At 42.3% G+C, this 18,924-nt stretch overlaps 1 protein-coding gene across 3 annotated transcripts in view; it reads left to right on the top strand.

The window, feature by feature from the left end:
• The window catches only part of LAMA2 (laminin subunit alpha 2), a 413,990-nt gene that overhangs the window by 38,821 nt on the left and 356,245 nt on the right, over positions 1–18,924 (top strand). For all 3 annotated transcript variants that reach the window (XM_085881857.1, XM_085881856.1, XM_085881855.1), the window contains exon 2: positions 17,282–17,452. In XM_085881857.1, coding sequence (XP_085737983.1) covers positions 17,282–17,452 — 171 coding nt within the window. The remainder of the gene's footprint in view (positions 1–17,281; positions 17,453–18,924) is intronic.

The raw sequence follows: 18,924 nt of genomic DNA, 5'->3' as shown, positions 1-18,924 counted from the left end.
AGGTCGTAAGGTCGCCGTGGAATTATAACGCGGAGTTATAACCTTTTTTCATTTCTACGTACGTCCGTAGAAATTCTACAAGCCGAAACAAAAGAACTGGTAAAAAAATTTTTTTTAACCCATTCGTTACTATCCGTCTGGCCACACGTTCGGCTTAGGGGCCCCCTGCGGTCGCCTTGCGTCTGCCTTCAAAATTCTATGGCCGCCACAGGAACGCCCTCACGTCACCGTGCGACATCAAATCAAAGACCGTATGGCACACCCATGTTTTCGGTCTCCACAATTTATAAATACGCCGTGCGGCTACCCGAAAAATAACAAGGACAAATGTGTCCAAGAGCAGCGTCCAAAACATAAAGGTTTTGTCTGCTAAAAAAATAAAAAATTAAAAAAAATGTTTTTTAAACAACAACAACAACTTCCGATATTTCGTCACGTGTCTTCATTAAGCCAATAGCGAAACCCGTCATAATGTGTTTACGTATTTATGATATATCGTATATTTCCGAAATATATAATGTATTTACGAAATTACAATGCGATAAATGGAATAATCTTTAAATAGTAACGTCAACTTTTCGAAACTTTAAAGCAAATGTCCGAATATATTGAAAAGTTCATGATAGACGCTCTCAAAAGGCACCGTCTATGTGAGGATGTGTACATGTGCTCAGTATTTAAGGCAATCCGGATCTTGTATATACAAGAGCTGAGTCTGAGAGATTAAGATTTTGTCTTCACAAGAAGAAGAAGAAGAAGAAGAAGAACAACAACAACAACAACGCCGAGCTCTCTATGAGCAGCGTTCGCTACACGAGATGCTGCTAAAAACATATGTGACTGCTACATTGTGTGACCGTGGAAATACTGCGGCCGCTTTATAATTGCTTGTGCCCGTACATTTTGTAGACCCTCCGGCTGCCGAGCGAAATGTGACAGGCCTTACCTCGTGTTTTCACCTTCATTTGTGATGTTTTTTTTTTCATCATCTTGTGTTTTAATTAATAACAAAAAAGCAATCCGATCACGTGGTGTGACAGACTGTCGGGCAAGGATTGAATTTCACAGCAAAACCAGTTGTAATTTGGAATATCCATGATTACGTCAGCCCGATGCATTTGATGAAAGTGATTGTGGTTCTGGGGGCATGTTTGATGAGCTTCCCTGGGGGCAGCGCTCTCGCAGAGTGCGCGAGCGATCGGAACCCAGGCCGGAGCACGAGCCTGTGTAGACCTTTGGATGTGGTGATTGTACCAGTTTACATACAATACACCGCCACCGAAGGTCATTTACTCATCTTATTTTATCTTAAACATGGGGAATTTCAGTTTAAAGTGTCTTGAAAGTGGGTTTTCTTTGGGTCCACGAACAGATTAATTCACTCCATTATTTCTTATTGGGAAAATATTTTTGGAATCCGAACTTTTTGCAATCCGAACAGCCTCCTGGAACAAATTAAATTGGGATTCTGGGGGCACCACTGTGTATAGGCAACCAGCTATACTCCGATCTCGAGCGGTAGCGCACGGTGGACGCACGGTCGATGCAGACTGCCACAGAGGCCGTTCGTAGGTGCACAGTGGGCGTAGGGGAACCGTGCATCGCCCCTGCATTGCCCGCAGGTAGTCACACAAACCACAAGGCCACCGTACGGTGACCGTGGAAACAGTGCGGCCGCCGTAATTTTTTGGGGGTTGGGAAAATTCATTTTTCATTGAGAAGAGCTTACGGCAGCCGCACGAATAACGCAAGCCCACCGTACGCCCTACATACTGTCGACGTGGAACACATCTACGTCATAGCTTGGCTTGTCGAATTGCTACGGCGAACGTAGAAATGAAAAAAAAGTTATAACTCCGCGCTATAATTCCACGGTCCCCCTATGGCCTGTAAAATATAGCCATACGGCGTAGGGCCTCCCTGAGGCCACCTCAGTTTCTCTGCGGCCGCCGCACGTTTCTATCAATTCAGAAGGCGTACGGCCGCCGTATTTTCGCTGGAGAGCAAATGTGACCTTGGCCTTAGCTGTACTCTATAATCTTGAGAGGTATCTCATGTGCAGGCTTCAGTCAAGCTGTGGTTCCATGTGCCCATGCAGAATCATTTACAATCAAACACATTTAATGCAGCATATTTCAAGCTGTGCAAAGACTTGAGAATGTGAAGAATACATGAACAAGCACATTACAGCGATAAGCACAAAAATGAACAGAGTGCATGACACCAACCGAAATAGAATTTTTATGACTTTCAACTCCATTTTAATAGATACTGTAGCCAAGCAACAATAGGAGTTGGCTGTTTTAAACTCGGCCAACTATGCTACAGCATGTTTTTAATTAAAAAATATCGTGCGTGTGCGGGTGTGTAAATTAACTCACAATGCCTGTATAGTTCAGGCATTATGGGTCAAATGGCTTCTTCCAACATGTTGATTCTAATGAATGTACACGTGTGAAGTATCATCAATTTGTGCATTACATCAGTCCTTAAACCGGGCTTATTTATCTGCTCGCCATACCTAAATGCTAATAAAAAATCTCCTGGTCAGTCCTAGTCTCATGACCTCGCTTGGCCTGGTTTCGCTCAGCTGATTGGAGAAATTGAATCGTGCCTTGAGGCTTCTTTTCACTCAAGCCATTGTCAGCCATGGACCATCAAATTAAGGAAAAGCATTTCATGAATAAAATCTGCAGCAATTTTGTGCCCAAATCAAGTTAATTCATTAAGACATATCTAAAAGCTTATAATAATCCAGTGACAATCCTAAACACTGAAGAATATTTTGTAGTGCTCCACAAATTAATAAGCAAAGGATAAGGAAAATAATTTCAAATATAATTCGCAAAGTTTAAAACGAATCGATAAAACAAAGGTAAATCTGATCTGATTTTTGAGTTGTAATCTTACCAAATGACTCCACAAAAATAAATGGTGGTTACCTTCCTGGTTATAGACCTGGAAAAGTCTTAATGAGCCAAAGCGCTCAACTTTATGCACTCAGACCACACTAATTTAGCCAGTGGAACAACCCAAAGACAACTCATGCTGGGGTTTCAATATGATGTTTATCATCCACTCCAAAGAATGATACACTCTATCATGTAACAAATGACAGTTTTATATGAATACAGTTTTGCCTGGTACCCAAACCAAGGCTAAACAACCCACAAACAAGCACTTGACTGCTGAACAAAGGCAAGAAGTGTCGGGGTTTTATACTTTCATTAAGAATGTTTCATACTTTTTCTTTGAAATACTTGCGCATTCAATTTTTGAGTCCATAACCAATTTGGTGAAATTGATTTTATGCTGCTTTGTCAAGTAAGAAAATTAGCCTAACGAATAATGCAACCACTTTATTAACGATGTTTGGTGTTTAAATTTCCCGTTTGCAGTTAAAGCACATGTTCCTGATGTGATGACTTTGGATGTAAATTCCATACGCTTTGTCCATTGTCTATTCATGTCATTGTCATTCGTACTTGGGTACATTGCTGTTTCAGGACGTCAATTCCACATGTGTAACATGCACAAGCTTCTTCACTGCAGAAAGAAAGAAAAACTGACACTTTGGGGGAAAGAAACGTTTTATGCTTGTTTTAAGATTTAATTGTTGCTTTTCTTTCAATGTGAATATTTATTTCAACATTATTCAATCAAAAAGGAATTTTATTATTGGTAGCTTGCACCTTTAAGAGCTGTTACTTGAAATAAAGTTTCAGTTTGGCAAAAACAATCAAAACAGAATCTGACAAACTTGAATAACATTAATTAGTGTTTATGTTTATCAATGACCCTCAAGGCTGATGGTGCTTGATTCACTTTAAAGACTGCACTATGAATGCATTTAAAATTTGGGGATTCATCAGTCTTCATATGTCAGTGTATAGAGGAATGTCTGTGCAGAAAACTATCAGACTTGCGCACACATTAACTTGATTTGAGTCAGTGTTGTTCCAGCTGGCACTTGCCCATGGCGGTTTAGCTCTGATCCTTTGTGCTGAAAGAGATTCCTGTTGACCTGGAAAGAACATGGTCCTTGAGGCACGGTTGGAGAACAGGCCTCCGCCACAGATATCACTCTGGAATGCTAGTTTGACTGTTGAAGGAGTTGGGGAGGGGTGAAAGTAGGGGGTGTCTGTTTGGTCAGGCACTATGGTGCTGGTTGGAGACTCATTTTGTAGGTCTTGTGTCCTGTTTCAATTGGCCAAGCATTCACCGTTGAAAGTAGATTACAAAAGCATGTCTTGTAGACTATACAACAGTTCCTAGTTAAGATGGAGAACTTTCAAATATACTTCATTCTAAAAAAGGTTTTTACAATATTTGACACAAAACGTTCTTAACTGAAAAGAATGCAACTTATCAAATAGTAGGAAAATTTTCATTTTTGTTCCGAGTGTAAATATATGTTTGCGAAAATTCATCCTTAATTTGTTTGGCCTTAAACAGATAAGTATTGACTGGATCTAAATATTCAACTTCATTGCAGCTAAATACCTTTAAAATGGTTACTTCAAAATAAATGGCTTATTCCACCATGATAGCTTGTAAATTTTTTGTGAGATGTGTTTAATGTGATGTTTTAATGGAGATTTATAAAAACGCTCGACAAAGTTGGCAAAGCAGTCTCTCACAATCACTTTGTTTCATAAGTGTATTTATGTTGAGACGTTAGCTCAGTACTCTCTCCAATGCAAGCGAACAACAGCTCAGAATAACCATCAGTTACTAATTAAAGATTTGCCTCATTAGCTTCGCCCATCCCTTTGACCGGATGGGAGAGACTGTTGGAATCATGTTTGTGTTTGCATACTTGTGTGCACATTTAAGACCAAGACTGCATGCAGACCAATTTTAATACAGACAGTTCGTTCACAGATCTACTGTAATGAGCATACCCTGGTGAGGGTCTTCATCATCAAATGATCATTCTTGTTACCTCCACCACCGAAGGTGGACGGAGGTTATGTTTTCACCCCTGTTTGTCTGTTTGTCTATTTGTCTGTGAGCAGCATATCTCAAAAAGCTATGGATTAATTCAGATGAAACTTGGTGGATGGGATGGATATGTGACTAGGACGAATTAAATCAGTTTTAGTGAAGATCCGGACACTAGACTTTTTAAGTGATTCTTTACCATTGAGATATTGGGCCAAAAATGATATATAACATGATATCTCAAACGGTGAAGGACATATTCGGATGAAACTTGGTGGATGAGTTCGGTCGGTGATACGAACAAGCGGATTAGATTTTGATTGAGGTAAGGATGCAGATCTGGCCTATCGGTGGGCTACAATACGTAAACTATTCATCCAGGCATCGGTATGTGCTCTACCAAGTGCCGATCTCGTTATCTACTGTGACCACTAGTGATGTGGTGATTTATCTAAATTATTTTTAATGAGGATAGGCTAAGCCATTCCAATGTTAGCGGCAAAACACTATGGACTCAAAGGTTGGTAGTTCTTTCTTCTCACATCGCCTTTGTTCATTACCCTATTGTCTGATTTTCTTACTGCACTTAACTTGTCCTGCTGTTTTAAAATTTCGAAAAATAAAACTTTGAAACTTATTTTAAACATGGTGTTCCTGCCTCATTCTCCAGAACTGTTTCCCATCTGGATGGGGTTATTTGAGTTGCTTGAGGGGGTTACATAGTATGTTTCAGGCATTATAACTCAAATCGTTTCTTCCCAAAATCTGTAGTTGGGAAAAGGGTTTTCGGTTATAACCTCTGACTAACTTGATTAATAACACACTTATGGCTTCATGCAATAATTGAGCACAAAACTCCACCATGTATATAACTTCAATGCCATACATAATTCCAGCCATTGAATTGTGCTGTCCTTGTTAGTTGATCTAAGGATATGAACCTTCCATGTGATTGGTAAAACATACAAGAAATTAGCATTTTTAATAGGTGCATTGAAATGGTTTATATAAATATTACTGCATGCCGTGAGCTTGTGTACTTCGATAGTAACATTGTATTATTAAGCTGCTGCACACTTCATCAGACATTGCAATACATACACTCTAATATACCGTTTAGGAATCTCAAAGGGCTCATGGTAGATACACATTTCTTAAAGAATGCTTCACTAACAGCTCTGTGTATTATCATTTAAGCCCAAATAACGGACAAAAAAAGAGAGAAAACAGCATCTAGCACGATTCGATTCTTGTGAGAATAGGGTGTAACGCAACACAATGTGAGCACCAGATGATGAATGCACCCATGGCTGCTATTTTCACCTGACTCAGACAGCTGTATCTGGTCTGTAATTGTTTCACTGCGTGACCTTTTTCGTGGCAACTGAATCAACAGTTGAAACGTTTCGGGCACCGTGCACTGATGAACTTGTCAGATGATGAATACTGATGTTGATCATCTCTTGTAGCACTGATGAACATCATCATCCCTACGATCCATCCCTGAGCTTGGAAACTTTATTGTCCTGGCTCCCTGGTGTTGGGCAGTTCACTGCAGATGAGTTAGGCTCGTGGAAACTTCTACATGGCATGGTTCTCAATCTGTCCTTCTACATCTCTCCCTGGGGGCAAGATCACTCTGACCATTCCACTCCCTTGGTGTCGGCAAAACAAGTTTCAATTCCCAATGGTGAATCTCTTCTGAATGTCTTGTCTTTACACGGTACATCGGCTTCAAAGGATCACATTCCAATCGTTATATTAATAAATACCACGAAAATTATACTTTATGCAAAATGTAAAAACTTTGCTGAATCAGAAAAGTGGCAAAATTAACTTTGCTGACTTCGAAGAGTGTGGCAAAATTATTCTTAAAATCATGTAACCCTCGCCAGAGGGTACTGCATTGAGATCCAACATTTGTTAGTTTGTTTGTATGTCCACACATAATGTGCTAAAGTCAGCCACAAATGACGCCTGGTGTCAGTATTACACGTCATCACTTTTCACCTGAGTACCTCGATAAAGTATGCGCAATTAGGATTTGAGTATGTCTATAAAGTCTGTACGATTACAATGTGAGCACATCGATAAAGCACGTACAATTAGAAAGTACATGTATTAAGAATGTAAGTGAGTGCATCTACAAGGTACATACACTTAAAATGTGCATATTTCCACAAAGTATGGAATGTGACTACTTCTAATAAATACATGCGATTGAAACGTAAGTTTATACAATGAAACCAACAAGGTCTGTTTGTCCGCTATATGAGCATCACCTTATGTCCTCAATACATCATCTACACACCACACATACACACCATATATAAACATCAATGCCTGCCGCTAATGCTTCAATCATGCCCAGTTTTATGTGTGCATTGAAGTTGAATAACCATGGTGCCGTAGGCTTTATTTTATCTACTGTTGTGTTTATTTATCGATTATTGTCAAAGTCTATCTTTCCTGTGGGATTCTTCATTTAGGTTGCTTGTCTTTTTTATAAATTATAATTGTTCCTTCAGAACACAATTCCACCTGGTTCCATATCCTGCCATGCTGTTTGAACTGTTCCGATATCTTTGCCAATTTCTGAAAAACTCAAATTGGATTAAATAACTTATTGGTTGATAACCAGCATTTGATAACCCAAATTGGATTGATTCAGTCACGAGGTGGTGCAAACCGCTCGGCATTCACCTCATTAATTCAGCCATTCATGAGGCAACTGCTTCATTGTTTTACGGTCTTGCATACCACTCTAAAAAAATATATATCATCCAAGATGAGAACCTAAAATTTTCCAACATTTTAAAAGCTTATGTGGATCATTGCATGGTGATTCTTCACTCAATAACGCCAGGTCTCTTCAGAGAAACTCAATAATGTGCATCAAATTATCAACGAGAAGTGCACTCGGTAGAGCGCATACCTCTACCATGCAATGCCTGAATTAATAGAACATATCGGGCCACTTACATTTTTTTGAGATATCGTGCCACATATCATATTGTTTTGAGCTCCACCTCTCAATGGTGAAGATCACTTTAAAAAATCTCATATCTGGATCTGGATACAGACCTTCACCAAAATCGAATCACTTCGTCCTTTTCACAGACCCATTGTGTCCACCAAGATTTGTCCGAATCCGTCCACAGCTTTTTGAGATATCCTGCACACAAGCAAACAAACAAATAGACAGATGGGTAAAAACATAACCTCCTTCTACCTTCGGTGGCAGAGGTAATAAATCTAGCTGTCTTGGAAAATAGTCTCAATTTTCCAAGTTCTTGGTAAATTTCCCAAGCTGTGGTATTACTGCTATTAGTTTTCATACCGATTCCATCATAAATAGCTTGTTTGCAATAAAAAATAAACAAGCAGTCATAGACTGGTACTTACGAAATCGTCAACTTTACCTCTGACCTTGTCTAATAAAAGCTGTCTCGAGAGAAGGTAGCGATGCAAACCAGAAGTTTCTACGATGATTCTGTACCAAACCATCGAAAATCGTAACGTCGACCGAAGCAAAAATCTCCATTTCTCCACGCAATTATTTAATATTATTTTATCAAAGTCACAAAACCGTAATATTCGGCCATCCACCAACAATCTTTACATAATCCAATGGCTTAGCGAGTCAGGCATACGACGATATCCTTTATTGGGATAAAAAAATGACTTTTAAATACCATCTTTATCGAAAACACCGTCAGCGCGCACACGGAAAACCTTTACGTGATCAACGACGCCTCTGCTCGAGTGCGCTGCACCACGTGACGAGCTGTGACATGGCAAGTGAAATATTTTTTTTATACAATCTTAAAACGGCTCCAAAACATCCGATTTTTACCAGAATTTCGACAACCGAGTTTTAAGCGTCCTAAACGATCGCAAAAACCGAAGACAAAATTAAAATCGACATTAAAATGAACTCGTAACGTCGAGCGAAGCTAAAATACTCCATTTCTCCACATGAATTTACGGAATTATGTTTGACCTCACTGTGACCTTGACCGTTGACCGATTTTGACCAAAATCGAATCGGTGCTAGCCATCACCCTCCTGAATCACGTGGTGCAACTTGACATTGGTAGCTTCTTCCGTTCTCGAGTTATCGTGCCTACAAACAAACACACACACACACAAACAAACAAACAAGCAGTCATAGACTGGTACTTACGAAATCGTCAACTTGACCTCTGACCTTGTCTAACAAAAGCTGTCTCTTGAGAAGGTAGCGACACAAACCAGAAGTTTCTACGATGATTCTGTACCAAACCATCAAAAATCGAATGTTTTGGATGTTTGACCTCACTGTGACCTTGACCTTTGACCGATTTTGACCAAAATCTAATCAGCGCTAGCCACCACCCTCCTGAATCACTTGGTGTAATTTGACATTGAAAGCTTCTTCCCTTGTCGAGTTATCATTTTTTGGATGTTTGACCTCACTGTGACCTTGACCTTTGACCGATTTTGACCAAAATCTAATCAGCACTAGCCATCAGCCTCCTGAATCAGGTGGTGTAATTTGACATTGGTTGCTTCTTCCGTTCTCAAGTTATCTGTACCAAACCATCAAAAATCGAATATTTGACCTCACCATGACCTTGACCTTTGACCGATTTTTACCAAAATCTAATCAGCACTAGCCACCACCCTCCTGAATCACGTGGTGTAATTTGACATTGGAAGCTTCTTCCGTTGTCGAGTTATCATTTTTTGGATGTTTGACCTCACTGTGACCTTGACCTTTGACCGATTTTGACCAAAATCTAATCAGCACTAGCCATCACCCTCCTGAATCACGTGGTGTAATTTGACATTGGTAGCTTCTTCCGTTCTCGAGTTATCGTGCCTACAAACAAACAAACAAACAGAGGACGGAAGTCATCAATATACTTAAGAAATCTTAAGATTTCGTAAGTAATAATATTACATAATAGCATATACAGTACTACAACAATGCAAACCACATGAAAAGTTTGGCCCCCATGCAGGAAATTCTTGCTTCCTTATCTCGCCATCAGGTTACTTCTTTCTTCAATTATGTGATGTCCTGTCTGATCCCTCTCTCCTCTCTCTCCTCTCTCCTCTCTCCTCTCTCCTCTCTCCTCTCTCCTCTCTCCTCTCTCCTCTCTCCTCTCTCCTCTCTCCACTCTCCTCTCTCCTCTCTCCTCTCTCCTCTCTCCTCTCTCCTCTCTCCTCTCTCCTCTCTCCTCTCTCCTCTCTCCTCTCTCCTCTCTCCTCTCTCCTCTCTCCTCTCTCCTCTCTCTCCTTGCTTCCCACTCCTGTTAATAGCCACTTTTGTTTCTTTCCCTTCAGACTGCATGTTCCTTGCAACAGGGAAAAAGGGACAGATGCTTTCAGAGCCGTTTCACAAATCGAGGCACCACAACCCGATTAATGGCCCACAGTTTGAAATTGCCTCTGATGCCAGCAACCTGGATTTTATTTCCTCTCCAAGTTGATGGCAAATGGTGGTGATTAGAAAGATGTATTTGCAGCTCACATAGAAGGAAAGACTGCTTTCATTTTCTCCATACATTAGTTTTATTTTATTTTCAAGTCCTTGTTTTATTCTTTGCCCCTAAGTGAATGATGGCCAAGTCTTTTGTTTATATAAGATTGAAGAAGAATACGTTTTATCGTTTTATGGCCGAAGAAGCTGCATTATGCAACCAAGAAGGCCGACGCAAGGTAAGCGCTTTGGTGTTTCAAACCTTTCCCAGAGTTCCTCCACAGTGAAAAGACATTCACAAATAGTACACACATGACAATCCCAATACTACACACCCCCTCAGCTGTCAGACCGGTTTCATCGCTTATTAGCGAATCATCAGCAACAGCACAGAGAGCAATGTATACCAATGAGGCTCCTAAGCATGTACCACGTGCAAAAGTCAAAAGCAGTCGATATATAAATAATATAGAAAGACCCACCCAAATCTCTCACCTGTGAATGGAGGGAATAGCCTCTCGTCCTGCTTACAGAGGAATTTGTGCATTCCGTTCCTCAAAACCCATCCCTGATGCACTGCAGTTAAAGTGGAGGGTGGTGGGCTCTTGACTAAGGAGTCTGAATGAAGACCTGCTGGCCCAGATACTATGAGCGGCTCTACCAGTCTGGCCCACCATATGTTGAGTCAGATGTCAGGGGTGTAACTATATCCTTTGCTGACCCTCCAATCAACTGTGAAGCACCTTTGTTTGTGAGAACACAGACTATGGTGAACCAGTTGAAAGGGGGTAAAGCTCCTTGGATCTGTGGCATCCATGCTGAACTTCTCAAGCCTGCTGGAAATGCTGTACTTGTGTCAATGCATGTAGTTCTGTGCTCTGTTTGGAACACAGGTGTCATCCCAATTGACTGGAAGAGTGGCCTTGTTGTCCCTTTCTGGAAAGGGAATTGGTGATCACCAGGACTGCAACAACTACCGAGGGGTGATGCTGCTCTCAGTGCCGGGCAAGGTCTTTGCTTGGATAAATCTTGATGGGGTTCGCCACCATCTGCTTGAGCACCAGCACCATGAGCATTCGGGCTTTACAACACAGAGGTCAACAGTTGACCGTATCGTTGCTCTTCTGATCCTCACCGAGTGTTGACAAGAGTTTCGGCACATGCTGCTCACAGACTGTTGATCTTTGCAAAGCATTCAATTCTGTGAATTGGAATGGCCCCTGGAGGATTCTCGGTCTTTGTGCGGTCCCATCAAAACTAATTGATCTCATTTCTGAACTATATTCTGGTACTGAGAGTGCTGTGAGATGTGGTGGTTCCATCTCCAACTGATTTCCAGTTGTTACTGGAGTTTGTCATGGGCTTGTACTGGCCCCCACACTTTTCAGCACTTACATGGACTGGATTATGGGGAGGATGGTCAAGAGATCAAACTGTGGTTCATCGTTTGGGAATGTCAAGATCGCTGACCTTGATTTGGCAGATGATTGATTTGGCAGATGATGCAGTCATCTTTGCAGAGACATTGGATATCCTTATGGGGACCTTCTAGGTACTGAATAAGGAGTCAGAGCTGCTGGGATTATGGGTTTCCTTGGTCAAAACTAAGATTCAGGCTTTCAATGGCATCTTGCCTGCTGCTATTTTGTGTGTACCTGTCTGTTGTGAGAATTTTGAGGTCACGAAGAGATTCACTAACCTTGGCAGTTATATTCATGTCTCCGCATGTTGTGAGCCAGAGGTCAATAGACTTCTGGGTCGAGCTTGGGGAGTAATGTATTCACTGGATCATGGTTTATGGTGCTGTTGGTACCTATGCAGAAGGACAAAAGTCTAAGTCTTTAAGTCATTGGTGCTTCCAGTCTTGATCTATGGATGTGAGGCTCGGGTCTCCAACCAAAGATCTGAGACGGACTTAACTCCTTCGGCTCCTGGTCTCTTCAGAGAATCTTTGGTTATTGCTGGTCAAACTTTGTGTCCAACGAGCGGTTGCTGAGAGAGACTCAGATGAGATTTTTTACCTGTATAGTCCGTGAGTGTCAGTTGCCGCTGTATGGACATGTGGCTCATTTTCCTGATGCTAATCCTGCTCACCAGATTCTCTAAGCTCGTGAGCCTCATGAGTGGAGGAGGCCATTGGGCCAATCACACGCCTCATAGTTGCAGCACGTTTATCGGCATCTAAAGGAGATGGGGATGGGCCAGGCATCTTCCTGGGGGATGGCCAGACGGAGGCCACTGAAGTACCAGCAAATGTGGACGCAGCGACGTGCTGCTCCGGCACATGCTCCCATACCTGACCTGACCTGTACCCCCATAAGAGTAACAATATGAAATATCCATGGCATAATAAGACCATCACATGTTTCATTCAATAAAAAATCCATTTTTTCTTTCTTCATTTTTCAACAATGCTGTTAAACATTGGTTACTTTACACCAAACTGAATGGTCTGCCCCTTGTGAGGAATTCTGTTGCCCCATCATTGCCTCGATTAGACAGCACATCTGTGCCTACATAATACCCGGATACCGGTTGCCTTTGGACAGGACCGAAACACTATTTTTGGCACGCAATGGGTGAACCCTTCGTACAAGGCCACACTCGTTCTCATGAGACAAATGCCATGCACATCAAAGTTTCCGATCCATGGGCAGTCTCCACGAGCTGCTGGCTTCATCTGTATGTTCCTAACAAAGCATTGCTGACAGCGAGGCCTTGAGCACAAAAATAGCTTGACCACCTCAACACCCCTCCATTACTCAAATGGCTGGATCCTTCCCCCAATAACCATCTAATTCTTACCATATGCCTCTTTTGTTTCTCATTAACCTTTGTGGTTTCACGTTTTTTTCTTGTCTCATTTTTCTTTCACAGTTAGCTGAGACATTGGAATAATAACGATTGAATAAATATTGTTCACTTCATGCAAACTCAGACAAATTCAGCAGATTATAATTGATAATGCTTGTGCAGGTGAGTAGTATCCACTTTCTGAAGAGTCTGAGAATGTTGGGCTTTACTTGTGCTGACTGTCAAAGTATTTAGTTTATGCCATCATTGCCCAGAATTTGAAACTTTCCTGCCTTGGCACCCTGCCCCCCCCCCCCCAACCTTGAGTTATAGTCACGTGGAAGATACTTCACCTGTCAGGGAACTGACAAATATGGTTTCAACAGTACAAAAAATGATAATAGCCTTTTCTTGTACAATATAATAAATGATATGCCCACTTTATATCTGTTCCCACAAACAATGTACTTCAAATTGTATCACATTGCAAATGAAAAAGCGCAGTTAGATACAATCTTGACCTAAAGTTATAGTCACACAAGTTTGAATCCTGGGGTGCTCTCACGCACGCACGCACGCACGCACACACACACGCACACACACACACACACACACACACACACACACACACACACACACACACACACACACACGGCTGCATTGCAATACTGTCCTGTTATGCATTAGGTAAGATCAGTGCAGTAAGTAGAGGAAAAACAACCCTTCACTTGATCTCAAAACATGTGATACCAGCTTTCATCTTGTACAAATTACTTTATTCCTCAAACTGCACCTTGCCTTGCTGTGGGGGAAAAAATTGTTTCTACCACTTGCATTTATCCAAAGCCTGTCTGCCTTTCCAGCTGACATCGTAGAAGTAACAATCGATGTATTAAATATGCAAAATGGTGGAAATTTTGATTCCCTCCGCCATTGCCCCCCTTCCACAACCTCGAAAATTTAATGTTACCTTCCAACCCTGTCTCCCATAATTTCCCCTTCCTGTTTGACAATTAACCTGTCCTGTCCTGTTTGTCAATTATCTAACCCCGACGAGACTCGGTGGCATAATGGTTAGAGGTCTGCTATGAGTCTGTAAAGTTGGTGGTTTGCTTTGAGGTTCAAACCCTGGCTGCGTTATACCAAAGACATTCAAAAAAAAAAAAGGGGACGTGCTTCAGCCTTGCTTGATGCTTAATACTGTATCTAAAAAGGATGGAGCATGGACAAACAATGTTGGGAAGGCAATGGCAAACCACCCAGTAGAACCCTTGCCAAGAAACTGCTTCAGCATCACTGATGCTCTGTACATAGAGTAGGGTACAGGTTTTCTTTATCTGTGCTGGCAGCATGGCCCGGAGGTACACACACTTACCTCTAAGCTGTCTCGCGTGGGTTTGAATCTCAGGCCAGCTATAAACTGCCATCCGGGTGTTTCACAGGCAGGGTGATTTTTTTTCATTTAGTGTCCTATCCCTCAAAATGACGTTAAACGGCCGTCCCATCTGCTGGCATTAGTTGGTGGACGTTAGAGATCCAATGGTGTCCTTTGATGGATGCGCACGGTGTGCGATCTATCGCCGGCACCATGGCCAAATTCCTACACGACATTAGTCGAATGTGACACCTGGCCAGCCGGTTCATGAAAGACAGGGGTGAAGCTTCTCCTGCTGAACCCCCACAAGAATGTAGGAATAATTGTGGCCGTTAAGACAAAGAAGACTTCTTTATCTCACCCCTCCCTGAACATCGGTCACATCGTGAATTAGTCCTAAGACAAGGATAAATATCAGGCTAATCTTGCAACAGTCTATGCAAGACAGGACACAACTCATTTACAGTATAACATTTATTTGTATATTCCTAGAAGTAGTCCACGTACCTATAGGTAGGTACTTAAAACGTTAAGCAGTCTAGTCTGGGTTTGATTCCTGCCCAACCAAAAACTGTCCCAACTATTTGCATGAGTTGGTAGACATTAATGATTCCGCAGTGTCTTTCATGAAGAATAAGTGAGTTATCACCGGCACTCTAAACAATTACTAATTCCAGCCCAAGTCACCTTCGATCAAATGTTTGCCCGAGCCAACGACTTGAACCAAACTTCCCACAATAAATTGAGAATAACTGCGGCCATGAAAGGAGTAGTAGATTCTATTACCCCAAAAATAATCCCTGCTGAGCTTTAATTGCGAAATAAAATAATAGTGACACAGAATCTGCTTGTAGATCATATTCTTGCAGTTAAATAATATTTACATGGTAAGTGCGTCAAATAGGACTGACAGGATAGCCAAGATATTTGTATCCTCACCTCCAAGCCATATAGCCTGGTAGTCCGGGAGCCATGGTGTTGAACCTGGTTTTGCCGGGTAAAGCGTTACGTGCCATCGCACGCGGGGTGGTGTCTTGTTAATTAGCTTGGGTTTAAGAATAAGCTTCCCCAGTATGTAATTGCCCTCTGTAACTTTTTTTTCCCAATGTTATTTATATCCAAAACTTGAGGAGAAACAAGCAAATATGCCAAGCAGGAAGAAGCCCCACCTCCAAGGGTGATGGTGGGCGAGGTCACGCCCCTGAGGCTGATGATTGTTGGACGTGATGTCAGAAGGTAGCCGAGCAGGCAGAAGCCCCGCTTTTCTGGGTTTTTGTGTGAGCATGTGATGCCCCGGAGGCGGAGGATTGGAAAGCGTGATCGAAGAGGAAGGGTTGGTTGCACATTTTGAGAGGCATCAGACTCAGTAAGACGGAGATTGGAGTTCAGGGTGAGTGCACGCACGAAGCGAGATGCTGGCCTTTAGCTCTTGGTTGAGTTGTGAGAAATGGACACCGAGCCTCTTGTATGGCATAGACTCATAGAGGGTTGGTGAGGACGATCGACAGATGAAGCGGCTGCACTGGGTCTCTGAGCCTTGATGCTGAGTGCCGTTCACAGAGTGCCTGGCTTACGTTCGTCCTGCTACGAGAGAAGCGAGGCACCATTTTGTGCACATCTGCATGTGCTGGTGGAAGTGCCTCTATTCCAAATTCCACAAAGACTAGCTCCTGGCCAAGCTAAGCATAAGAATACTTGAAAGGAAGCGTTTTCTATTTCCCTTGTTTTCCCTTTGTCAGTATTTGAGTCCATCTGAAGAGGCACCTTGACTGTAGGATTTATTTCCTTCATTGTTATCATTACTTTTTGAATTATTGTCCTTTGTAAATATTTGCCTATTTTCATTGAATGTGTTCATTTATAGAAACTGTAGCCATTCATTTGTAGTCTGGTTCGAGTATAACCCCGCCCCCCCCCCGCCCCACCTCTCCTGTGCATCCATTTTGGTGCTGTACTCCTCTGCCATTGCACCCTGTCCTCTTCTACCCACGTTATAATCTCCGAGGATCAACGTGTCCACCTCCTGTTATTAAAGAAAGACTGCTCAACCGTCCGGGGGCTGGTGGTATTAACCGCCCGTCACCACAAATTGGGTCAGGGGATTAACCTTGGCTGCCACCTCCGTGACATTATGTATAATCGGTTCGCGGGCACCAGCAGTGACCACTATTTTCGCTGTGTCTGTCTGTCTGTCTGTTTGTGACTCTCTCCAGAGCATAGCTCCGTAACGTTTGATGCGATCTTGATGAAACTTGGACACAAGCTACATATCATGGTCTAGTTGTGTCGCTTTGTATGAGGGGCGTCCCACGTCCCTTGTGGGCGGAGCCACGCCCACTTGAACTTTTTATTTAATTTTATTTTTTTCTCGCAATTTCATTTTCTTGAAGCTGTGCGAAATATCCATAATAAAACGTATAAAAAATCCGATTTGATTTGGTCAATTTTGATGGAAGAGATAGGTTTTTACAGTCGGGCTTCCTCAAAAGCTTCCACAAACTCAATTGTACCTATCGTGGCATTGTTGAACAATGCCCGCGAACCATTGTCGCTTCCCTGCTTGTTCATTTTAAATCCAAGATTGCATCAGGCTATTTCCATGTCAGCTGCAACTTAAACACTTCTTTGTTTTCAAGTCCAATGAAATGATGTACTTTCATTACTGCACATCTCATTTTATTTCATAATCTTGTCTTTTCCAGGTCTCTTTCCAGCAATATTTAACTTGGCAAGCAATGCGCAAATTGAAGTAAATGCTACATGTGGGGAACATAGACCAGAGACTTACTGCAAGCTGGTGGAACACGTGGTTGGACGACCCTTCCGTAACCCTCAGTGTCGCATCTGCGACCTCAACTCTGCCAACGAAGACGGTGAGACTGTATATCTTATCAAATCTTGAGGATTAATTTTCCAAATCGTTCTGAGAGTTTGGTTTTAGATTTGAAGTCAGTATGCAGTTTATCTTGGTGTACCGAGTTCTGAAGATGAACTGATTTTCCAAATTTATGCTACTATTCTTGCTCTTTTATTGCTTCAGTCAAGTTATCACAGTTAGATTTGGACATGTTGTTCATTATAGCTTTTGTGAATCACAAAAATGATGAAGTAATCCTCTTCTTCATTCTTCTGCAGCACAATTAAAAACAAAACCTGTCAAAGGGTGGAAGAGCTCCTTGTGAGCCAACAGCTATCCATTATCTGGGGCCCAACTGTGTCTGTGGACATCCTCCTGCAGCTGGGTTACCTTTTTATAGGAGGTTGGTGGCAGGATTTGCACTCTGGCTACCGTAAAACATGCTATTCTGCAAAATGCACAGACAACGCAAATAAAACTGAGAACCCACTCTGTGGGAGTACCTGTTTTCCAGCTGCCCTTCGCAGGACAGCTCACCAGATGACGGAATTGGGGAAAGTCTTATGAATCTCCATTCTTTGAACATAGGAGGAAAATCACAAGGTAACCTCCCTTGGTCAGGTTGCAATGGTATATGGTGGGGTGGTGCTGAGGTGTCATCCACCAGTTGATGGTCTCCTTGAGTTAACCTGAAGTGGTCCCTTTGGGGGATAAGTGCCTGGAAGTCTTCACTCTAAGAGAGGATGATCACCTGTCTCTGCTATCATCTGAGCTCCAGCGTTTGAACATCAGTATCGCAGCACTCTCTGAGGTTCGGAAACTGGATATTGGCGAGATCATGGTGGGTGATTACACCGACTACTCGTCTGGTCACTCTGATCGTTACCATGCCCAAGAGTTTCTGTCGCTGTGCCCAATAAGCTGACTCCCATGATAACTGAGGTAGTATCGGTCGATAAGCATATTATGAGACTAAGGATTCGTCACTCTTTTGGTGTCATTTTCCTGGTCTCTGTTTATGTTCCGACTGAGCCAAGTGATCTCACTGTGAAGGAGGCTTTCGATGCCACGCTCGAGTCTGTGGTTGATCAGTTCCCCAAGCAAGATACTCCTCTCGTCTTGGGGGATTTCAATGCATCGTCTAACACTGATAGGGATGGTTATGAGACATGTCTTGGTCTCAATGGGTGTGGAACTGTGAACCAGAATAGCACTATGCTCCGTGACTTTGTTTGACTGGTGATGTGGCAAAGGATATTGAGTGCTGTGAGGTGTGGTAGTTCCATCTCTGACTTATTTCCAGTTGATACTGGAGTTCATCAGTGGTGTGGACTGGTCCCCACACTTTTCAGCGCTTGTTGGGCACTGGATTCTCGGGAGGATGTCAGAGAGATCAAGCTGTGGTGCATCATTTGGGAATGTCAGGATCTCTGACCTTCATTTCACAGATGATGCAGTCATCTTTGTGGAGATGCTGGATATCCTTAT

Source organism: Eptatretus burgeri, chromosome 5, assembly GCF_056783735.1.
Source record: "Eptatretus burgeri isolate ZD-2024b chromosome 5, Ebu_testis_v1, whole genome shotgun sequence".
NCBI classification, from domain to species: Eukaryota; Metazoa; Chordata; class Myxini; order Myxiniformes; family Myxinidae; genus Eptatretus; species Eptatretus burgeri.
Note: the sequence above shows the minus strand (reverse complement) of the source record. Positions and strands in the feature narration are given on the sequence as shown.